General features: G+C 35.1%; 1 protein-coding gene across 19 annotated transcripts in view; it reads right to left on the reverse strand.

Moving 5' to 3' along the window:
* Positions 1-4,456: 4,456 nt before the first annotated feature.
* The window catches only part of ELF2 (E74 like ETS transcription factor 2), a 95,764-nt gene continuing 74,780 nt past the window's right edge, over positions 4,457-25,440 (reverse strand). For 5 of the 19 annotated variants that reach the window (XM_058550075.1, XM_058550087.1, XM_058550088.1 and 2 more), the window contains 7 exons: positions 17,122-17,235; positions 15,543-15,716; positions 13,272-13,310; positions 12,820-12,906; positions 8,611-8,803; positions 7,378-7,725; positions 4,457-6,662 (listed from right to left, as the gene is read on the reverse strand). In XM_058550075.1, coding sequence (XP_058406058.1) covers positions 6,035-6,662; positions 7,378-7,725; positions 8,611-8,803; positions 12,820-12,906; positions 13,272-13,310; positions 15,543-15,716; positions 17,122-17,235 — 1,583 coding nt within the window. In that variant the 3' untranslated portion in view covers positions 4,457-6,034. Of the gene's footprint in view, positions 6,663-7,377; positions 7,726-8,610; positions 8,804-12,819; positions 12,907-13,271; positions 13,311-15,542; positions 15,717-17,121; positions 17,236-20,658; positions 20,713-25,440 lie in introns of all 19 variants that reach the window. The other 14 variants (XM_058550072.1, XM_058550071.1, XM_058550079.1 and 11 more) reach the window with 10 other exon arrangements.

A 25,440-nucleotide genomic window follows, 5' to 3' on the forward strand; every position in this document is an offset into this window, starting at 1 on the left:
TGACACTTTAAAATTTAGTTTGTGAGAAAGTAAGGATCACTACATGATAAGATAGGCTTACTCAGAAACTATGTTCAGAAACTTACCCCCGTCTTTTTTTTGGGGGGGGGAGGGAATGGAGGTTGACGCTAAAATTAAACTGGGAGCCAGAGGAGTGGTTCTGTTTCTAGGTCTGCCATTGACTAGCTGAAGTAAACTGATGAGTCAAGAGTTTTCCTGAACCTCAGTTTCTTTATTTGTAATACAGGGACTAGACCAGAAAATCTCTAAGGTTTCTTAAAGCATTAAAATTCTGATTTGCACTTCAAAACAATTTGAGTTACTGCTGCCACTGCTCAAAAATATTTTTGAAACTTTCTGGAACAGCTTCCGTATCCAGTTCTATGAAGGTCTCAAAAGTAGTGTGAACTTTATAGCCACATCTCATTTTGAACCAAATGTGGCATTAGCTTGATTCACATCAATTTATTAACCTCAAGTGACTTGGCTATTTCTAAAACTAAAATCTTCCTCAGCAGGAAACTTGTCTCCATTAAATAGTTTTTAAAATTTTAGGTTCTGCTCCAAGAAGCAATTCAAAAGTGTTTGTTTTTGAACAATGGTAGCATTGTTGGCATTAGTATATAGCTTTCCAAAATAATGTAAGGGACAAGGCACATTAACATGGTGTATAAGACTCTAAAGACTCATCCTAATTAAAGAGATGTTAAATGTGAGAAAAAGGCTTTAGAATCAATGAAATTCTATACAGTATGTAAGTTTTTTAAAAGCCATTTGTAATACTTAATAGCTATATCTCAAACTACCTTTTTCCATTGGACATTTTCGAAAAGCTTAGGTTAGGACACATCCCTAAATGTAAAGCTTTCCTTATTGTATCTATACAGTATATCTAGCTATACATTGGGCAGTGGTTCCCAAACTTGGCTGCACAATGAAATCACCTAGAGATACTTAAAAACTACTGATGCCTGGCTCCCTCTCCCATACATGATAATTTAATTGGTATGGAGTGTGACCTGGGCAACAGGATTTTTGAATCTTTCCAGGTGATTCTAATGTGCAGCAAAGTTTACCACTGTGTTAGTGAACTAATGTCCTCAACTCAGATATAATTGGCAGATTATGTAAAATGGTTTAGTATTTCACCCTTTATGACAGTGATAGTATCACTTCATTAAAGAAAGTCTTCTAAAATAGACAACATTTTCTCAAAGTTAAACATACTACAATGGGATGAGAGGAAACAGTATCTTGGGAGAAGACAACTCTGCTGTTTACAGCCTATTTATAGTTCAGTTTTATTTTGTTTTTGATATGGAGTATTTTGCATTAAACAATCATGTTTGTAAGTTCTCACTTTGGAAGTTGTGATACATTGTTTTTATGCTGAACTCACAGCATTACTGCTGAGTTGCAGTGTTTAAAAATATTGGTAGTTACGGGTGCTTAAACATGAAGTAGATACACATCAAATAAATCTCCCTGCTGCACTTGAGTTTTTTAAAGCTTTGGAGTTGTGATGAGAGGAAGCAAATCACTGCACTTGCCAAGGGTGAACAGTACCTTCTCATTCTCATTAGGACTGGCATCACTGTGCAGTGAGTACCTACAGAACGTAACAGGTTTTAATTATGGAGGACAATGATTATAACAAAGGCACTAAGTATGGATCAATCACCACAGAGGACTTGTACTGTGAATGGTTAAAAGCTGTAATAAAAGGAAAAGTTGCTGTGATGGCGGTGGAACTAAAAGTAGGGTTACTTTTGCCTCCCAAAAATAATGTGCACTGTAGTGCCCTCGTAAAGTAGGCCAGGAGACTTAAAAGTAAAAGGATCATAAGATGCTTTGTAAATAACCCCAAAGCCAAAATTTTCTCTTTGGAAAGAAGTTTCTCTGATTATTTATAATTAAATGACTTGTTTATATAGTGATCAAAGATGCACTCTCCTGAGTGACGTAGGCAAGGAGTCAGAGGCAAGCCACAGGTAATGTACCAAGTGCCCCACCCCTTAACGTTCTGGCTTCATGGGCATCGCCTACTGGAACTGCCCTTTTATTGTCACTGTATCAATAATCTCAGTGGCTTTTTCTTTGGCCTCATTTGCTTGGCCCTTCCTGCTGCACTTGATACTGTTGCCCACCATATCTTGAAATGTTATCTCATCTGTCCTGTTCATTAATTCTCTATAAACAGTCCTTGATTTCCATTGCTGATTCCTTTCCTCTCCACTAACCCTTATCTTTATATACTTCATGCTTTTCAGTCTTTATACTTAGAGTTCACTCAGAGTAGACCACTCCCCACCAAGTGGTTTTCAAGCCTCTTTCAGAAATTTTTATTTTGCTGTCTGTCACCTCTAATTCAGTAAATACAAGTGAACTCAAATGTAGGTGAAGGAAGAGAGTGGTCCAGAGAGAAGCCATCAATGGAATGGCTCAGTGAGGTGTCGGTGCCTGGAATATCTGAGAAAATGAGATATGTCAATGTCTGTAGCCCACAAAAGCCTAAAAGGAGTGACAAGAGAATAAAGCGTGGGAGATGGGCAGAGGACTTGAAGTGTTATGCTTTGGACTCTCATCTTTTTAGCAAGAGATGCCATTGAAGAATTGAAAGCAATTGTGAGGGAGTAATGAAATTGGCATTTCAGAAAGCTGACACAGAAAATGGACTACAGGGAGGCTTGATAAAACAAAGCAGTAATAAAGGGTAGGGAGGATGGGAAAGGAAGCTATTTAGAAGGCACCATCAATAGGACTTGGTGAATGACTGGATGTAGGAAGTAAGGGGTCTAGAATGGCCCTCAGGTTTCTTCTGGTATGAGTAATGGGTTGCTGGTAATGTCATTTGTTGAGCTAAAAGGAACAGATTCTAGATGGACAAGATTTCACTTGGTCATTCAGAAGGAAACAGCCAGTAGGCAATCAGATAAACCCATTTAAGACTTAAAAGTCTAGGCTAGAACAATAGATTTGGTAGGAGAAACCACATGCACAGAAGAGATTATCAGATAAACAGTTATGTTGAAGTGAAATCATAATAGTAAACATTTAATAGAGTGCTTGCTATATGCCAGGCACTGGTTCTAAATCCCTAACATATTAACTCATTTAATTCTTACAACTAGTCTCTGAGGGAAAGAGCCCCAGAGACAGAATTTGGTTAGGCACTAACACTAAATAGGAATGCAAAGTAGGCTAAGAAGAGTTGGTCAGGCAGGAAGTAAACCAGAAGAAGGGTATCATGGAAAACCAAAGGAGAATTTTAAGAGGTAGGCTGAGGCACAAGATCACATGAAAAAATGAAGTGTCTGTCTGATTTGACATTTACTTATTAGAGACCTCAGTAGGAACTGTTTCTAAGCCAGAATTCAGGCTGCAAGCTACTGAAGAGACAGAGCGATGAGCTGTTAACTGTTGGAATGAGGAAATCAAAGAGGTGTGAAACGGGAGGAGATGCTGAGTACAGGAGGAAGGCATACCTGCCTCCTTCCTGAGACAGGCGGTAAGGTGGATGCTTGGGAATAAGTAGATGGTCTTATAGCAAGGGGTCCAGAAACGGAGGGAGTTCACTCACACTCATGACCTCCATGTTCTCTGTAAGAGGTATAGTGGTCATTTGGTAAGCAAGGTGGTGAAGGCTGGAACTGTTGCTGAAATATGACCTAAGGAATAAATGGACAGATCATGTTCAAAAGCCTGGTGAGGCTGAAAAATGTAGTGCATCAAGCCATTGTTACATGGTTCTTCTCTAATATGCTGGACACAAAAAGCAAATATAAGTTATAATGATTTATAGTTTATAAGGGTTGAGATTAAAAGCCATACCACTGATAATTTCATATCAGCAGAAACACTCTGATCAGCATATAAGTCAACATGTATGTTCCCAAATCTAGACCTTAGGCGTACTTATTCTGAAGGAGACAGAAAAATATTCTGGTAGAGTGGTGGAGGTAAGCTAGGTAGCCTTGGCTTAACCTAATTAGAATTAATAATATAGCATGGGGGGAAAGAATTACTCACTTAAAATTTGTTTCTTTAGCTCTCCTCCATAGGACAAGACGTAGATTCTCAGGAAACATGTTATCAAAATCAATAAAGGTCTGAGTGTCAAATATGCTCAGCACTTGGGGAGGGGTATAGTTATGGTATAAGCTATCATCTTTGCTCTAAAAGAGTTATTACAGGACTCGACAAATGAAACTGCGGTGCCAAAGCATACAGTCCAGATTTCGAAAGCTGAAATATTTAGGAAATGTTTTAAAAGGAGGCAGAATTTGAGTTTAACTCCCAAATGGGATAACAATCAAGTGAGTTTTTCTTTGAACTTTTATTATAAAGTACCATCAGGTATGTTTATGGAAAAGATAAAAGATTACGCAGGGAGCTCTTATACAGATTTGTTGACCTAAGTAGTATCTGATCAAATGCACAATTAAAGGCCACAAAATATTAAGTATCAGTTTATTTAAATTTCTAAAAGATGTAAAAATAGACAACTTTGCTTTGTAGTAGAAAGAGCATTAAGATGTGGAATCACAGGACCTAGTTTGGTGTGAAATTTGGAAATTCATGTAATCCCTCTGGGACCTCCACTTCCAAATTTGTAAAAACATTGTTCTTCCTAACCTTCAAAAGGTCTAACCAAGAAACAAATGGTCTGATTTGAAATATAAATTCTTTAAGTGTGGCCAACATTAAAATGGTAAACTCATTATGGTATGAAAGTAGAACATTATAGTTCCTGATAGTAATTAGAAAGGAAGTGGCAACATGCAGGTATTTGCCAAATATTAATGTAATGGAACAAAATAAGTAGAATTTCTTCACGCAGTAGTAGGGAAGGAGAAGTAGGACTTCTATTACTTAACTAAAACAATGTCTCTATACTAGCTTTTGAATATTGTTATAAATATCACCAGAGACCAAAACACAAGATAAATTTCATTTCTATATTTCAGAAAACCTACTTGAATACACTTTGAAACAAGAGTACAACAAAATAGAATATACTTCAAATGTTGAATATACAAACTATTATAGTTCAAATCTGAACACTGGTACTTTCCCTCTTAAACTTCAACTAAAACAAAAAAAAGAAAGAAAACTCCAGGTATTAGAGCTACCTGACAAAAATTCATGCTGAGCCTTAACTTCCAAGTGACGGTAGAACTGAAACTGATATGTCTGCACAGATGCCAGGGCTAAGTGAGTGACACAGGCATGTTACAGCAAAAGGCCAGAGCCAACTGTTAATTTGTCCACAATTAAGAAACTGACAGACTTAAACTACCATATAAAATGTTACATGTAAATTCTATAACAATACTGTGCTAGGTACAAGATTTTTAAAATTTTTCTTTTAATAAAAAAGCTTTACACAAACAAGCCATTAGCTTATTTCAATAAAGAAAACCGAAAATTAGTCTAAGGCCTTTGTTTTAAATCAGCTTAAGCTATATGATATATATAAAAAAAATTCGCACTAGATCTTTTTTGCTATCCTCTTTCTGAAGTTTTTGGATCCATCCTTCAATTCACATTCTAAAATACCTATATTAGCAGAGTCTCCACATAGCACCAGTTAAGTGAGTTCTGTGTGAACACAGTAATAATTGCTGGTATGCATATAAAATGCATCAAAAGTTGCTATATGTAACAATGAGATCACCCATCCCAACCCCTCCCCACCAAAAACTATATAACCTCTTACAGAATGTTAGTGTTCCAAGTCTTAGTGTAACTTGATATTGTAGTGAGTTGCTTGGTCCCTCTCAATCCTTTTTCTTATTGATGGGTTCAGTTGTTTCCTACTGTAAGAGGCAGTTTTCTGTCAGCATCTCAATATGTAGTTCATTTCCCACTGAAACATGGGATAGGTAATTTATTTCCAGTAAGTTTGATTGTTTTCTTATATGCATTAAAAATGTTTTAAAGTCTTCTTTTGACTTTTCTTGATGACATCCCTTGCAAATATTTATGTTAGTACTATCACTAACAGTCTAAAGTCCATGGTAGAGCTGCTATTTTATTTCTCGCACGTCACTAGTCCTTCTGTTTTCATAGTCACAGGAAGGGCAATAGCTGAAGGCGCACTGACAACCACTACGTGGGTCACTGTCTTATTTCCATCTGCCGCTTTTTCTTCTTGTACCAGCTGCAAAGTTTTCACATCATGTTCCTGCTTTTTTGCCACTGCTTCTGATTTAACCTCTGGCCCTTTTATGACCGCACTGATAACTCGGGGAGGAGTCTGGCCAGATGCCTGTTGAGTAGGCACTGATAGTCTCATTACAGGTGTACCATGGGCTATTGAAACAGGGGTAAGTGCTCTCACAGCCAGTGGGGTTCCAACAATGTTAATGCTTCCTGATCCAGTCAGATTTGACTTTGTCTGCAGTTGACACTGTGCAAGTTGTGTTGCTGGGATGGTAATAATTTTGGCAGGCTGCATGGTGATTTTGTCTCCATTTTCAGTAGAGGCTGGCATCACAGTCGGGATTGTCTGAATAACTACCTTTGGAGAGGTTGCTGTTGTTGGACTAGTGCTGGTTATTAATGGTGCACCTGCATTAACTGACTGAACTGCCACAGTTGAAATTTTCTGACCCAACGATGTCATTACAACAGGTACTTGCATTGCCACACGAACTGTCCTAGTAGATAAAAAAAAAGTTGATTATATTTAATACTAAATTAGAAAATAGGTCTCATGAGCAAAAAGATGAATGCAAATCTAAAATGTACAAAACTAGTGCTCCCAAATCTTATAGATATACTGACAATCCCTGAAGTTTAGAATATAAAATACCATGAAATAAATATACTTAAAAAACTAAAGCCCAGGGCCGGCCCCATGGCTTAGCGGTTAAGTGCGCGCGCTCCGCTACTGGCGGCCCGGGTTCAGATCCCTGGCGCGCACCAACGCACCGCTTCTCCGGCCATGCTGAGGCCGAGTCCCACATACAGCAACTAGAAGGATGTGCAACTATGACGTACAACTATCTACTGGGGCTTGGGGGAAAACAGGAGGAAGACTGGCAATAGATGTTAGCGCAGAGCCAGTCTTCCTCAGCAAAAAAGAGGAGGATTAGCATGGATGTTAGCTCAGGGCTAATCTTCCTCACAAAAGAAAAAAAAAAAATTAAAGCCCATATTAAGTTCCATCTCTGAAACCATAAAAACCAATTCAGGTTAGATGAGACATCCACTTTAATAACAATAAAATACATTTAAAATATCAAGCACTCTTCAAAGTGCTGACAACAGTGGCTTCTTAGAATGCTAATATTAAAAAAGGAACATCATTTTTGCCAAGGAGCTTTCTAAAAAGTCAATACATTACACCTAATGGTTTCTTCCCTCACTTACCTTGGAGCGGCTGTTGCTGATACAGATGCGGTAGTAGTAGGAGACCTGGATGAAGCATCATGACCAGGGGAAGTGATATTCACAACTCTAGCTACACCCTTCTCTGCTCTGGAGCAGTTTAGAGACGAGTTTTTTCCACCACGAACAGAAGTTGCTGCTTTCAGGAGACTTTCTGCAGACAGTGACACTCGTTCTAATGATTTTTCATCAGTACCTGCTGCTAAATCTTCATTACAGGTTTCACTTTTATCATCATCTATGACCACTATGTTTTTGGGCATATCCTTGAACTGATATACAAGCCTCTGTCCTTCAACCTTTGCAAGAATACCCCTTTGGTAATAATATCTGTAAGGGAAAAAGTACTAAATGAATCAAGTGTATTACATTTTTCCACCAAAAAAAAAAACACCATGTAGCATGGATACTAACAGAACATTCACTTATTCCTGTAAGAAATATGAAAAACGAGCTCTTACTGCCTGGATTGTTCAAAAGGCTAAGAATTTGGAGTAGGAATGAACTTGGAACCTGGTGCCATAGGTCATTTATAGCCTTAAGATCTATAAAGTTGCTAAAAGTTCATTCTCTTTCTTAAAGGAAGTAATTTAACCTAAATAAAGAATATTTTACTGTATTTTATGGAGTAAAAATTCAACTCTGACTTACATACGTTATAAAAACAATCTGATGTTATGTGGAAAAATCACCTATGCCATGCGTAGTAGAGATGAATCTGTGGGATATGTGAATACTGTCCCATAAACTATGTATTCATTGATACACACCCTAGAAGAAACCAAATACATTACAAACCATGTACATTACATTTTGTGGGTTTCTCAAACTGACAAAACTTAAAGAGAAATTTTCATATCAAGATAAATCCATTACAACAAATTCGCAGGAGTAAAAAGCAAATTAACAATTTGGAAACTGTGCTTCCTTTGGGTTTAATTTTCTTAAAGGTCTACAACTTAAATTTCTATTAAGGAATAGTCCTAAGTGCAAAAGCACATTTTTTGCAAAAATGGATTCTCCAATGATATTGCAATTTTAGACCTCTAGACCAAACTCATCTCTTCCCAACCACCTCCAAATCAAAGAAGTTCCTAGAATATCCCCCCAAGTTAAAAGTTATAATAAAGGATTTTTAGAGCTCCTCTTTAAACAACTAACAGACAACATAAAGAGATAAGTTTTGTTTGAAAACTCATTCTTTTGTGTTCTTACCTCAAAGCTCGACCCATAGTCTCATAGTTCATGTCTGGCTTGTTCTTATGCTTTCCCCAAAGCTTAGAGACAGCCTTTGAATCCACAAGCTTGAATATGCCTTTTTCTCTCTGAGTCCACTTAATGTACCGGGGACAAGTATTTTTATCTTGAAGTAGATCTAAAAGAAACTCCCACAAATAGGTTGTGTTTCCTTTGAAAACAATGATAGACATTGATCAAAAATTCATCTACATAATTAAATACGTAATTAAAAGCAAGTATCTAATTATGATGGATAAAAATCAATCCATTTATTACTGGTGAAACACAAATGTACTAAGTCTGTCATTAAGTACTTCACTATATCAGCAATCATTTGCAGTGTCAAATTGTGTTGTCTAGTAAATAACATATAAAGTATCTTTCATTATAACATAAAAATCCTAAATATACTTGTTTGTTGGTTTTTAAAAATAATACCCTATATGTTTCCAGTTACGATACTAATATAATAGAGGTTCTGGATTTTGTACTGTCATATATCACCCTACCCTAGATTTTGAGTTCAGTAAAGGCAATGGCATAATACATAGCACGAAGTGAACCTAAATTAAACAGAATTAAAGTTATTAATTTACAGATTTAAACTCTGAATAAAATAAATTTATTTGCATCTATATGTTTATTATATAAGCCCAAATTCCATGATCAAAATTCATCAAAAGGCACTTATTAATTTATTGAAAAGGTAAGCAATATGCAATGGAATTTACATAACTTTTAGCTATCAGTCCTAGGGCCTTTTTGTAAGAAACATACTTTTCTTTGATTCACCTATAGGCATGAACTATGAGGTACATGTCTTATAAAGTGCTAACTATCCATGACCCTTTAAACATCCTCTTTCATTATCCTCTGGACTACTAATCAATTTAGATTTGATAGCAATGAAAGCTACTGCTTCCAAAAACGGATTTTTCAAAATTGCTAATCTCTTTCTACTGATCAGTACAGTGAAGATAAGTAATATATTAGCAAGATTTCATTATATATGAACAACTCAGTTATTAAACACATCTGTGCTTCAGTCTTAAAATATTAACTCCTTAAACAGTAAATACTAAAAAGCGATATGGCAATTCCTTAAACTAGTCAAGTATTCATCAAATGTTAACTATATATAACATCTGATCGTGCTATAAGCAGGATATGAACATGAGGAAATATTAAAATATTTCTGCAGAATAAAATAACTTATTCATCACATACTATGCTTTAGTGTAGCAGAGAATATAGAGAAGCTTTTAAAACCTGGTCCCTGCCTCAAGGAATTTACGATTTAGTTGGGAAGGAAAAAAAAAAAGTAGACAACCAGTTAAGCAACAATACAAGAAATAAACAACAGTTTGAAACAATATAAGATCTTTCACAAGGCAATGCATACTTATATTCCAAACGCATGATAGAAAATAATGTCCGGGATTTCAGGAGTGAAAATAAAGTGGATTGGTAAGACATCATGAAGTCCTGGAAGATGGGTAAGATTAGCATAGAAGAAAAGGAGGGAATCTGAGTAGGTAAAATAAGGAACTTAATCCCAAAAGGAAGAAAGCATCACTTTTTTTTTCCTTTGGAAGCGGGGGGAAGAGTAGTGGGAAGTGGTTATGAGAAGACCAGGCTTTTTAGGCTACTGTTTTTCTTTTATTCCCTTCATAAGCCTCTAGGTGCAGAGGTTCTTAAATTGATGAAAGAACAGAAAAGAATCCTGAGGAGATTAGAATACATATGCCACCACTGAGTCACCAGGTCATCTCTAGGCTCCTACTCACTATCCCTTTATTATCTTCAAATCCAGATCCAAGTAACAGGCTACATAGGAAGAACCTCTAAGGGGTGAGAGGCTTCCAAACTAAGCCACTGCTACTCAATAGAAACACTGATGCTCTTCTTCTAGCATTTCATTTTCATTCGGGATTTCCCTGAAAATTCAATAAATCTATTAACTCATGGTTGAGCCCAGTGTGCATCTCTTGACCTAAAAAGATTAACCTGCAACTTCACAATGTTACATCTGTGTCTCTGAAGCTCTATTACATCAGCATCAATACCTAAAAACTCTTACTATTAAACTGCATAACTTAAAATTACATCAAGATGTACAACTGGGAGATTTTTATTTTGTTTATGACCAGGAGATTATCAAGCCCTATGAGTGGATATAATAAAAATGAGCAAAGAACTTATTCTGGAAGAAATTTTTGTACAACATAGACAATGCCTTGTACATAATAAGGATCTTGATTCTTCCATGTCTGTTGAATTAATTAGAGTCATCAACATTCCTCTGGTTATTTTTAAATGCTCCACCCCCATCCCCAACTCAAAATTAATAATTCTATTTCTGGTTTTAAGGAAAAGAGAATTCAGAAAGGGAAGCCTTCTTTATCAGACAAGGTAATTCATTAAGCCTATGCAGACATTATCATAATTTTGCAGAAAAGGAAACACTGGTTGGATTTTTAATCCAGGTGTGACTTTAATTTTCACATTACATGTTGCCTGAAGTTTAGTAACATAAGACTGAAATTTTAATCAAAGGTTATTTTGATCGGTAAAAATAGGTCATCACAAAGTTTTCTCCAATGTTAAGCATAAGGTCTTTGAGTACAAGAGATACCACTGACGATAATTATTTAAAACACAGTAATAGCGGGGCTGCCCCGGTGGCGCAGCGGTTAAGTGCTCGTGCTCCGCTGCTGGCGGCCCGGGTTTTGGATCCCAGGCACATACCGATGCACCGCTTGTCAGGCCATGCTGTGGCGGCGTCCCATATAAAGTGGAGCAAGACAGGCACAGATGTTAGCCCAGGGCCAGTTTTCCTCAGCAAAAAGAGGAGGACTGGCGGCATAGATGTTAGCTGAGGGCTGATCTTCCTCACACACACACAAAAACAGTAATAACTGTATATTTACAGTTGAGCTTTCTAATATTTATTATTATGTTAGTTTTAAAGTTTTCAATATAAATTGGAAGATAAAACCTAAGATGTCAGAAATGTAAAATGACCAAAGACAGACAAGGAAATAAAAGTATCTTAAATCCGTTTCAAACTGAATTATCAGTTCCTGAATAAATGAGAGTTCACTGTAACTGGATTTTTTTGTCTAACTAAATTTATTGGTAGGCTTACTAGAGACTTAATTTTTTTTAAATAGAAACTTAAATTTTGCTTTAATTATTTAAAATTAGATATGTCAGACCATCTGTTGACAATGGAATAAATTTGAATATATTAACCGAAAATGTATCCAACTATTGAATATTGGTCTGAAAACATTTATTCATCGAAGTGATAAATTTTTAGTTATCAGAACACACCTAAAACCATTATTAAAATATTACTTGAAATCAACTTACCCAACAAATTAAGAGAACACAGAATGTGGGAGGCTTATTGCTATTTTTCTTTTTAACGAGAATATACAAATTCTAAAGCTGAAATATGTTAAATTTTTTGTTCTGACTCCCTACTGACATGACTGAAATTTGTTGACTAGGAAATTAAATTCAGCTTTCCTTGAATTATTGCATTGCTTCTATTAGTTAAGAAATTATGTATCAGAAATAAGCCTTAGCTGTAAACCACCCCCCCCTTTTTTTTTGTGAGGAAGATTAGCCCTGAGCTAACATCTGTGCCCATCTTCCTCTACTTTATATGGCACGCCGCCACAGCATGGCTTGACAAGCGGTGCGCATCGGTGCGCACCCAGGATCTGAACCTGCAAACCCCAGGCTGCCAAAGTGGAGCGCGCACACTTAACCGCTATGCCACTGGGCTGGCCCCAGTAAACCCCTTTCAATTCTAAGTGGCTCTATGTGAGGAGGAGTGCTATTATACATAAACACATCCCCTAGAACAATGGCTCTTAAGAAAGGTGTGCATCAGACTGCAATTAGGACCTTTTCCAAAAAATACAAACAAACGCCTGCCCTCTTCCACTCTCCATAGTATATCCATGACTATAGAATCTCAGGGGGCTAGGGACCAGGTATGGATAGTTTGAAAAAGCTTCCCAGGTGATGCTGATGCACCCCTGACTAAGAACTACTACCAAAGACAGTACTCCCACATGTGCATGTACTAGAAATAACTTTCTTACAAATGCAAAAATGTCACCTGACTGGAAAAAAATTATCTCACCTCCAAAACAGCCCTCCCCAAATTACCTTTTCCTTCTCTGGGTTTCTTCTTTATACCTAACTCAGGAGACCCATTAGAAATTGGTGATTGCTGGGTCTTTGGTTTACGGCCAACTGAAAGAATAAGATATTGAAACCATACATTGAAAACAGGAAAAATAATAGAAGCATGATTAGCAGACTCTTTGATAACATATTATTTGTGAAACTGGACACTAATTTGTGGACTAATATACTCCACGTATATAAAAAGTTGCTTTTAAAAGGGGCATTAAAAGCACTTCTGCAATTTTAGATTACAGCAGTTAGTTGGTAGTAATCTCAATGTATATGGCAAGTCAGGTACTAGTAACCTATTATTTACATGGTCAGAGCCTCAATTTGCTATCCTTTTCCAATAATGTAGCAACGGAAACAAATTCTAGTACAAACTCTTTTGTTTTCTGTTCTACAGGATTGTTAGAAAAAGCTTTACCTACCTATTGCAGAAGATCTGATAATCTGCGAAGCCCTTTGAGCTCAAATGAGGAAAAGTAAAAAATGTTATTTTAAACACTCTCTACTGCTCTGAGCCAATCAATTCACCAGAATTCAAGCATAAGTGTTCAAATTTCCCCACCTCAATATGCAGGTACATTGTAAGGGTAAAAAAAAAGTTCCAAGTAATTATTTCCTACATCTAATAAATGTTTGTTCTCTTCCTTTTGCTTCTCCTCACTTCTGCCGTAAGTCTCTCTAGCATCCACAATGAACAGAAAAGCAAGAACTATACTTCTCTACACTAAAGAAGGCCAAAGTCTGAGATGAGTTGTATTCAATCCTCAGCTCTGATGGATGAATGCTGACAGGTGAGGGGAAGCCTCAAGAAAGAGGTTGGGAATATTCATGTATATTATATTTTCAGATTAAATATATTAATACTGATTTGGTGATTGTCATACAACTGGGATTTCTGATGTCACTCTACTCTTCATTAGCAAGGATTATTTAGAGCTAAATAAAGAGCTAAAGTGTTTTAATTTATATTTCAAAATGCATAGCTATTATATTGTAGGCTTTCATTCAGGTAATTCTAATCAATAAATGTGCTGTGGCAAAAATTAAAATAGAAAGTTCACTGGTCTCCTTGTTAAAATAGAGCTTAATTTCTTAATTTAAATAATATTTATATGTACATATCAGTCAGTAATAAAACTAACATCTGTACCATCTCCTAAATTCAAGCACAAAAGCCCAACTTCTTTAATGGAAAGGTTAGCACAAAAAGAATTTATTTTCTTATGAAACAGTATTTCCCAAATCATATTCCTTGAGAAACAGGTTATTCATCAGTAGGAAAAAGGGTTCTCCAATCAAAATAACTTTTAGAACACTGTATGCTATCTTCTCTTGGAGATTCACACACATATTAGTATACTAAAAGCTCCAGAAATAACAAGGCGGCTCTGCTATGAAAAAATAATCTACCTTTGTATGTCCCAAATGTACTTAACCACAAATAAATAAATAATAGTGTTACATGTACTTTTTAAATGATCATTCATTAAGACCATTTATTTTCAAATATAAAAAATTAGTATTAAATTGGCTAATTATTTCCTGGTTTATATCATACTACCCAGGCACAGCAACCTGTTTATCTAGAGGTCTTGGTTCCCTAAATGATCCCAGCTTTTCATGGTCTTTTCTATCTTCTTTTAAATCTAAAAATTTCTGAAGTATTTTGTAATAGCTCCCACTAGATACAACCAGCCAAAGGCTACCGCAGGCAGTGGGTAAACAGGGCTATTTATATGTACCCTTTTGTTTTTAAACATTTACAGCAAGAAGTAGTTGTTCCTTCTCAATTCTCTCATTCATACCTCTCTCAAGATACATATAATCTATGTGTATTATTTGAGGGAAGGCACTCTTATTCTTCATCGTATTTCTCAGCAGTAAGTACAGACCCATGAACATCACAACAATTTGACACACATCTGTCTAATAAATGAAAGAAAATACCACTATTTCTAACTCAAGTTTTCCCTTATTTTTGCCTTTGATTTTTTTCCCACTCTAAAATGTGAAGCAAGAGGGAAGAAAGTGGAATTAGATGAGTACACATTTACATAGGATTTCATTTCTTTCAAGTTTTACCTTTGATTCAAACAGGAAAAGAACTTGCCCATCTCCTCGGGATGTTGGAGATATGCTGGAGCCTTGTGCCTCACCCACTGGAATCAGGTGAGCAGAGGTTTCAGCAAGAGTCAAACAGTAAGTGGAAATGCTCTTTACCCACTGGTAAATTTATTCCACTTAGAAGTCACTATTGGCAAATTTAGTGTTTTAAAACAGAAGGTAGGGAGAAAATTGGGCTTTTTATTTTAACGCCTACAAAAGAGTAGGAAGGTAAGACTGTGAAAACTAGAGAAAATAAAGAATGTTTGTTTTTAAAAAGTAACCAAGCACCCAAAAGTAACAGAAAGTAGACAAACGTGCAATGAACCTCTTCCTTCTGTGTGTCCAACACCTGTCATAATCTCATATTCAGGGAACTACTTATAGGGCTCAAATACTAACTCCTTTAAACAGGATGAACATGTTAAAACACAAAATTAAAATCTCAATTTATTGATTCTTTGAGAATATCTAGTTAAGATAACATCAATCATGAAGCTATAGCATGTATTTCTTATGTCCCTTGACGGGGAAAAAGATACCAGAAAAAATTTCACTCACTTTTCCAGAAATTTATAAATATACTCTACCTTTTTTCTTTTTCATTGGTTCATGGCTATCCGGTGATGTAGGAATAGGAGAGGTATCCATTGGTTCAGATTCTTCAGTTGACACCTCCACTACAGTTTCTGTAATGACATCTGGCCTCATAGCAGCATGGATAAATTCTGGAGTTGATACACAAGGAGGGACAAACACTTCCACTATAAAAAAAAGTTGAAAAATTAAAATCTCCCACCCCCATTATTGCTTCTTAATGTGGACAATTCAATATTTAGTAGAAGTGAGGTTTATTAAGAATTCATCAAAGCAGGATAAGAACTTGAACTTAATTTGCTAAATACGCAATATGATCTAAAGTACGTAAGGAAATAAATGCAAAGAAAACTGACTTGAAATCCTCTGGGTAAGGAGGGGATCGTGAGTAGTCACTCCCCATTCTTCACACTTTTAGATACTTTCAAGCTCACTGCAGAAGTCTTTGAATTATTTTGACAATTGGGAAAACATTTGAAAATAAAACAATAGTATAAGAGTGAGTTCTTTAATAATTACTTTCCTTCCACGTACCCTTCATTATTCTCTAACTAGGTAATACATGCACATGGTACAAAATTTAAAATATTTAATAAATATGTATTCAGTGAAAAGTAAGCACTTACAGTTCATTTTAAAATATAAAGGAAAGGAAAACCTGCTCATTACAGCCCAATGAATATCATCTTTCAATATTTAAAATTTTATTTAATGGAACAGTACTGATATTTTGGGTACTAAAACAGTCCATACAGATTGCTATTTGGTATTCTATTACATACAATAACGTTGCTCCGGCTTCCGTCCAAAATGCATGAATAATCAGGATATGACATTTCTATTTCAATTAAGAGACATTTAAGAAATCTATCATGGATTAGACACTGACCAATACGCCCTAATTTTCTTCTCATATCCCTGAATAATACATGGGAATCCTATTCTAACTAAAAAGTATAGTTGCTCTTAATATTTATTGTAAATCCCTTTAAGAAGGGTCAATCTTACTGTATTAAGTCGAAGTAACATTTGGACATTAAAATAAGGACGAAATGACTCTCAAAGGCAGTCTTACAGAAGAAAAGGACCAAAAGACAAGGAAAACTTGCAGGCCAGAGAGAGTGAGAGGAAATGGTGGTGCTACCTTCTCTCTCCACCATGGACGGTTCCCTGGAGCTACTGCCTATTTATTACTGAATACAAAACTAAAAGTGGTCACAGGAGGCAAATGCCCCCATTTGCCATGCTCTTAAGCACTACAAAAGTTTGTAATTTACCCAGAGTTAAGGAAATAAGAAATGATAGTATAAATAGCAATTTAATAAACATTGGTCTGTTTCTAATTGCTCTAATAAGCATTTTCTGTATCATTTATTATGAAAATCAAGTATTTGAAGTATTTAAGACTTGGGAACTTTGACAAAGATCAATTACAGCTGTCACAGGTATTCATGTACAACAGACCTTGAAAACACCAACAATTTCCCTTGTATTTAAAAAAAAAAAACTTTCATTCTATACATGAAGTGAATGTGATGACATGTTTAAGATAAAAAAGAACAGTTCACATACCAGGACTTCTTGAATCCCTCAAGCAGGTAGGAGATTCCATATGAAGCAGGGCTTCAGCAGCTTCAATGGTCTTATCTGTACAGTGTGCATTACTGCTATGAACTGATGCTTCCACTAGAGGGAAAATAAATTCTACTCAATTAAAAATGCAGTGAACACATTACTAAATTAAAACACATCACTATATAAGAAATAAATATAAATTACCTCTCATTTGAATAACTAAATAAATCATTGATACACATTAGTCTATATAAATTACTTACAAAAATAATTTAAAAACCAACACAATCTAGTATCTTACTGGATCTACTTTGTAAAATGAATGTTGATTATAAAGCAACTATTGAGATTGATCAGAAATTACTGAGAAATTTCTGAATCATATCCAAAGGAAAACAAAGAAAGACCCTTGATATTTGAACCCTTATCAATTTTAAGCCAAAACTAACTTGAAGGGAAAAGGATGGTTGTAGATTAACAGTCCTATGAGGTCAATTATATATTTTGATATACTGCTACTAAAATCAGGGGTAATACCTAGCATAATCAGTAAGAAACACATGTTTCTAAGTTAATTTAATGAAGCAGTTCAATTCTTAGAGACCCTTGTGGCTCGTGAGTGCATTAGCTTTAGCACCAGAGCACTTGGGAATTTTCTTCACAATAACCTTGCTGTCTTCTTCAGGACCTCACTAGACTTTGTTTACTCACAAAATCTTTTTTCAGAGTTTCTTTTTTTTCTTTTCCTTCCATGAAGCCTTTTCTAATTCTACCACCTGTTGTAACTCTCTTCTAGCACTTACTTTATGCTTCGCTGATTAAATTATTTGCAAAGCAGTGAAGTGTACAGCAGTGGTTTGGGATTCCAAGTCCAACAGCTTGGGTTCTAGTCTCTGCCAGTTATAATTTCTGGTACCCTAGGCCAGCAATTTAATATCTTGTAAGGCTCAGTTTCTTCTTGCACAAAACAGGAGTATTACTTACCTCATATAGTTGTGAGAATTTAAGTGAGGTGATTCCCATAAAAAACATGCACAATGCCTGGGATACAGATAAGAATTCAATAAACGGTGATACTTTCTTAACACTCCTGTAAGATTATCAACTCCTTGAGATCAGGGGGACTATCTCAATCTCAGATCTTTGTATCTGTTATAGTTCCTAACATAGACTTTTCCTACAGTAGGCACGCAAGTATTTCTTTTGTGTAATGAAGTTAATTAAAGACAATCCACTGACCTTACAGGAAAATTGGCAATTCAAGCACAAACTTATTATCTTAAGGATATATTAATTTCATATCCTGACTTAAAATACTGAATATTCTACTTGGTAAGAGGTTCTGAAACATGAACATGGAACAATTCTAATTTGATAGATTTTTCTCAAAATGTCCTCTAAAGGAACTAAAAGGAAATATTTATACAAATTTCATAAAATCGTATTACAAATTCACAAGTTCTACACACTAAAGATATGAATCTTTTTAAACTGTTTCCAGGAAACTTTTAATTGAAAAAAAAAATTTCACTTAGTCTCAAAATTCACCAAATGCTAAAGCCTTAGGCTTAAACACTAGTCATTTGGAGAGCATTTACAAAAAATCCAGTGACTGTTTTACCACCTGTTGCACATCATCCACACGCTCAACCAAGGTACTGAGTCTCCAGTTGCTCTTTCCATTTATGGAAATCTGCTCAAAGCTAACGGGTTCCAGAGAGGCAGCCAAACCTCTAAGTAAATCTATCTTTAGGTGACCCTGCTTACTCTTATCTGCAGCCTCACTGAAGCAAAGGATTCAATCAGTCCTTCTAGTTCAACTTTAAGAAACTTAGTAAGTATAAAATATACTACCATTCTCAAGTATTTTTTTCAAAGTACCTCCGTACAATACTCACATACACTAAAGAACCTTGGAAAGCAAATTCTCAGGTTTTTAAAATTTATTCTAGGAACTTCATTCTCTTTAAAGTCTGCTGTGTTGCAATTTAGCTGTTGTCTTAGGTGCTATTAATAAACCATCCTGGGTAAACTAATTCCTTATGTAATTGTATTAAGACACACCCTAAAAACTCTACTGTACTAAAATCAGGGCTTCAAGTATTTGATAATAATACAGCAGTAGAATTCTACCAGATTTTTAAATGTTTTAAGTTATAACAAAATGAAATTTGCCTAACGGTTATATATTATGCTGCCTGGAGTTCTTATGTAGTTTGAGGAACATTTTCAAAATCATGATTTCATGTTAGTTATGTCACTGGAAATTCTTTCTTAAAAATGTATTTTCTTGTTCATATTTCTGACCCCAACCTCCTCTTTTCCCCCAAATTCAACATATTATTTCCCAGAAATATTTTACATTTACAGAGTAAAACAAATAAAATACAAACTCAAGAAGAAAATTTATGTACTCATACTTAAATTTAGGATGAGAATATCAAAAATGCATAAATTCTCTATGAATTATCAATCAGAAGACCTAATACTATGTCTAGAGTCAACAAGTGGTTGTTGAGCATTTACCATGTGCCAGACCCGGTGCTATAACCTGAGATACAAGTGTAAAGAGATCTCTGGCCTCATGAAGCTTATACTAATAGTTCAGAGAATATCAAAAACATAAATGGAAGTAAAATATTTCAAAATTAAATAAAGGTGCAAAATAATTTAAAGTTACTCTGTAAGCTAACAGCTTGTGAAGGAGAGCACTGATTTGTTTTTTTCATGCTTACAAAGTTTACTTTTTGTCAGTTTTATTTACTAACTAAAATAACTCTAAGCACATTTTAAAAAAAATGAACACCTAAGAGCTCACACTTAGATCAATTTACAATAATGTACCCATGACAGTTTCCAAGAATACTTCACCCATTTTGTAAAAGTGAGCACTATCTCTTCTGACTTGTCTTTTGTTGACATAAGTCAACAAATAGTTTTTATAACAGAAATTGAAGAATTATTTCTATTCAAGTTTCTGTAATTTTTGAAAACTTTTTAATACTATTTTGTTCAGATCAGTAATTCAAATACAATTGAAACTAAAAGTTTGCACAATTTTCAAAGATAAACGTGAATTTAACAGTGTTATGCAATCAAAGTAAGCAAGCTACAAAACAAGCAAGGGCTGAAAATTCCTTATCTCTTACTTAAACTAGATTTATTGCTGTCTTTCTAGACCTGCATATGAAATTTATGGGAGGAAAAATATAAGTAACTCATTTTAAAAATAGAAACAATGAAGCTAAAAGTAAGCTGACAGCTATCCTTTTCTAGTTACCACCAGTAGTTGGTGTTGCTGGTCAAGACTCCTTGAAGAAATAAATGTATCAAATACATTTCAAAGCTAGTTTAATTTTAGTTATAGTGCCAAAAATTAAATTTACTTATGCCCTCCTTACTACTGGTAAGAGTCTTCTTGTTCCATTTCTAGCTTTCTAATCAACTGGTATTTGTATGGTAGACTATTCCAGACTCACTCAACAGCTGTTACTAAATACCAAACTTGGTAATTAAGTCTGACAAGAGACATACCTCTCAGCTTTGCAGAAGAGAATGCTGGCAATGGATCTAGTTCATAACAAGGTTCTTAAAGTCAAAAATAAAAATTAATAGCAATTTAATTTGAGAGCAATGGAAAAAATTAGAAAACACTTCATTAGGTAATAGTGGTATTTCCCTACAAGCAAGACCACAAACTAATATTACAAGGTCATCACTCAACTACCACACCTGACTTACCACAGCTTATCCTAATGCCCCTAGGCTCTAACAGTAATAGATGAGTGAAGAATATAAATGAATGCAATAAAAGGGGGGGAAAAGTAAAGGTCTGAGACACTCCATCTTTACCTGTTCCCCTCTGACTTTCTAATCAATATAGTTCTGTTATAAGGTTTAAAAGAGAAAGAGAATAAAATTATTTTCTAAAATACAGCTGTCTCATTAAAATATAACGTTAGCCACATAATAATTTTTAAATTTCCAGTAGCCACATTAAAAAAAGTAAGCAGAAGGTGAAATTAATACCTTTCATTTAACCCAGCATATCCAAAATATTGTCATTTCAACATATAATCACTGTAAAGAAGTTTTCCACTGCTTCAGTTTTTACGTTTAAATTAGTAAAATTTAAAGTTTCTCAGCCACATTTCAAGTACTCAGTAGCCACAAGTGTCTAGTGGCTACAGTACTGAAAAGTGTAGACAAAATAAAACTCTAATGCAGCTATTCTCAAACTTTTTTGATCAAAGGACCCTTTTACTTTCAAATTACTCAGGACTGCAAAGAGATTTTGTTTATATAAGTCTTATGTATAGATATTTATCATATTTGAAATTAAAACTAAGAAAACTTAAAAATGTTTATTAGTAATTCATTTAAAATAATAAACCCAATACTTGTAAACATAAGTAATATTTTTATGAAAAATAACTTCGAAAACAAAGAAAAATTTAGTGAGTAGCTTTGTTTTACATTTTTGCAAATCTTTTTAAAACATGGTAGAAAACAGTTAGATTCTCATATTTGCTTCTTCATTCAATCTGTGGAAATATCAAGGCATGTAACCTCTAGAAAACTCCTCGGAACACTTGTGAAAGTGAAAAGGCAAATAATGTCTTAGTATTATCATGAAAACAATTTTGACTTCACAGACTCCCTGAAAGAGTCTTGGGACTCCCAGAATCCCCAGATCAGAGATTTTAGTTTTTGAGAACTGCAGCTGTAATTTATTATCAAATGTAATTAATAACACTCAAATTCTATCCTGATGTTTCTAAATATAAACATCAGTGTGTAGATGAAAAATTATGATTCCATTTTCATAAGTACAATATTTTGTCGACTTACACATGAAGGACTTTTTAAAAAGCTTTTCATAAATATTTCTTTGCATCCCTTTGAACATTTAAGCTATAGATAACACAAGGAGTTTAAATAATTATCAAGAACACTCTCCAGCCTGCCCCTCTCCACCAACCAAATTTGTTTCTAAAGGAAATTGTTTTATGTTGAATTATCCTGATTGACTATTTACACACTGATGCTGATGTTACTCTTCAACTCAGTTTTTATACGAATTTTAGTACTAATGCTGCAATAAATTCTTAAGGGTAATTTCTTAAACACATTTTCATATAAATTTTTAAAAAAATTAATGCCAACTCTTCCAGTTTTAACACACGCTTCATTTTCTTCATTCTGCTAAATTTTTTTCAAATTGATGATCTTTTCAAGATCAATACTAGATATTCCAATTTACAGTAAATTAGAAACAAGATTTTCAACTTCAAATTTCACAATGAACTTTGACAAACTAGACAGATTTGTTCTGTCAGTGAAAATACTTAAGCTAAATTTCCAATAAAATTTTCTCCCTCCCATTTAATAACTGCATTAAAGTAGAACAAAACTTCTGGTGACCCTATTTCTCAATTCTCAAATTCTCCAATTTCTCAAAAAAAGAAAGAAAAAAGTCAAGGAAACTATACCAGAGAATAAGAAGACAGAATATTTTAAATAGAAAATCTTCCAGAAAATCCAGACCATATTCACACAATACTTTCGCATAAATATTAATTAACATTGTTTTCCCTCTAGACTAGAGATTCATTTTTCCTATAATAAGCTATATACACACACACACACGAAATTAGCCTAAATTATTAAATAATCTGTATCATAGTCTTACTCAACATATAGATATGGCCTCAAGTTCCAATCTGGCGCACAGATTGCCTGAAAGAAATTAACCTCACAATTACGTAATGACCTTACAGACACATTCACTCACATGGTGTAATGTAAAGAACTCTAAGAAAAAGAGAAGCCTTTGCTTTCCATTAAATACTTGAGCCACTTATAACTTTAATAATTAGAATTTATTAGAGATCACCTAGTCAATCCTGTTCTCTTACAGAAAATGAAGCCTTAAAGAAGTTAAGTCACTAGGACAGAGCTAGTTTAGTGACAGCTAGATGTATATCCTCATCTCCTGACTTCAAGGTCAAGACTCTTCCTCATACATCATGTTGCCAATGAAAGTTTCATAAATTATGTCGTCTTTACCACAAAAATATTTTGTATGTTAAAATTAAAGTGATTTTTAACAAATAAGCTTATTTATTTCATTCTTTACTCAAACTTCTCTGACAGCATAAATGTTGATAACTAAAGCTGAAGTTGATAGTTAAGCTTCTAAAGGAGAAAAATAAAAGCAAAACTATATCTTCTAGTACCTTAACATATAACAATAGTAGTGGTAATATTAAGTCCTTTATACTTACTTAGAAAGAACAGCTATGCTAACAATATTCAACTTAAAGCTATCTCTTCTAGTTTTCCTTAATATCATTCTACACTAATCATCAACCCATTATAGCAATCACTGCAGTTACATTAACATTTATGTATTATATAGACTTTCATCTGTCTCAATTAGACTGTAAAATCTTTGTGAGGAAGAAATAAGTCTAACACTTGATGACTTCCCTCAAGGGAATAAAAAGGTATCATTCTGTCCAGTTTGCAAATACAAACTTTACAAACATTACTCTCCCAACACCATTGGAAATTGTCAGCAATAAAAATTTAGATGCATGATTCTTAATTTTCCAGGCCACCTTTCCTCCCCAACTTTTAACTCACTGAATAAACCTTGGGTAAATCTGCAAACCTGTCTCAAGTTTCCTTCTAAAATAGGGCTTGTAAAGGAGCTTCAGATTACATGGACATGATTGAAGAAATAATTTGAAAACAATTATATGTAAAACGTATTCTTTACAGAACATTACAATCATAAAGGAAACTGTAAGGTCTGTGTATACTAAAGAAATGCAGTGGGGCTGGAAAATGGCATTTAACTTAAAACCCTCATCACAGGGAGATAAAACGTGGTATTTTCGAACTTTAGACTGTTATGTATGTATCCACTCCAAGCAAAATATCGACAGGTCACATTCAGTTTCGCTGATAACTCCAAAGGCTTATGAAAAAATATCTTTTATTGGCAAAATTTTTCAAAATTCTAATTTGCAGGGGTTATTCTAAGGTTCTCTCCTTATGTTCACAACCACTGGAAACATTTCTTGAAATGTACATGTTTAACACTCACAGAAACATCACCGACCCAAACAATTTATAAGAATTGCTAGTACTAATAATATAAGGCCAAAAACTCCATCCCTCAATTATACTATGTTATTAATGGACTGAACACACACAAAGGAACCAAGTTCTCTCCTCATGCTCTGCCTCTTATTCACTAATACTTAACTTCTTGCTCTGATCAGAAAATAACTGTCAAATGTGTTTTAATCACTACTCAGTAAACTGTGATTTTTCTTTGGGACCTCTGAAACGTGTAGTGTTACATTTTACAGAATAAAAGGCTGGCCACTCATTATGTGTTATACAATACATACAGTTCCATTATTCCAGATTTCATTTGAACTTAAAGTTCTTCTGTTAAATTTAGAGACACACATGTGTTCGTGATTTCCCCCAATCGAACTGAATCACAGTTTCACCAACCAAACTACTAATTTCACGCTCTCTACCTAAAAACAATGGAGACAAACAGAAGGTAAGATCTTTTACAGCATTATTCTTTGGTGAAGATTCCCCATCTTCCAATTCCCATCGCTGGCGATATGAAATAGAACCCGGCGAAAGGAACATGTATGCTCATTAGCACAGTAGGTGAATAGTACTCAAGCACTGCTACATCGACTCACGGCCCTCAGTGCTCTGTGTGCTATTAAGTAAAGCTGCTTTTTCTATGTAACTTAAGTCCGTGCCCTTCCGCTGCAGCAGTGGCGCTGCACATCCCCCACCCCCGCGGCCACTTCCGTGTTTACACTCCTCTTCCCTCCAATTCCATGCGTACATTGTCAGCTTCACTCCCGCCCAATCTTCATTGGCCCAGCGCGGGCCCTGAGTCCCGCCCCCAGAAATCAACGTTCTTATTTGGAACATCTCAGAGAGCAGATTGGAACCAGAGGCCTGTCAATCCTGTCCGTTCTGTCCTCTCCGAGGCGCTTCCGCTATGGTGGGAGGTTTGGGGGGGAGGGGAAAAGGGGGCAATTCCGTGCTGAGACTTCCCTAGGGCCAAGACTCCCTCCTGCCCGCCCCACTCCTTCACACTCACCCACTGTTTACAGAAATAAACGTTCTTCTCTGACGCCCCAACGCTCCAGGTCAGGGGAACAAAATATAGCCTGTGTCCTTCCCATTCTTCCCCGTAAAAAAACAACCCACGAGGTAAGGGGCATAAGCCTACTTCTTCGCAGCCACCCATTAAATGAGGCAAGGGAG

Source organism: Diceros bicornis, chromosome 11, assembly GCF_020826845.1.
Source record: "Diceros bicornis minor isolate mBicDic1 chromosome 11, mDicBic1.mat.cur, whole genome shotgun sequence".
NCBI classification, from domain to species: Eukaryota; Metazoa; Chordata; class Mammalia; order Perissodactyla; family Rhinocerotidae; genus Diceros; species Diceros bicornis.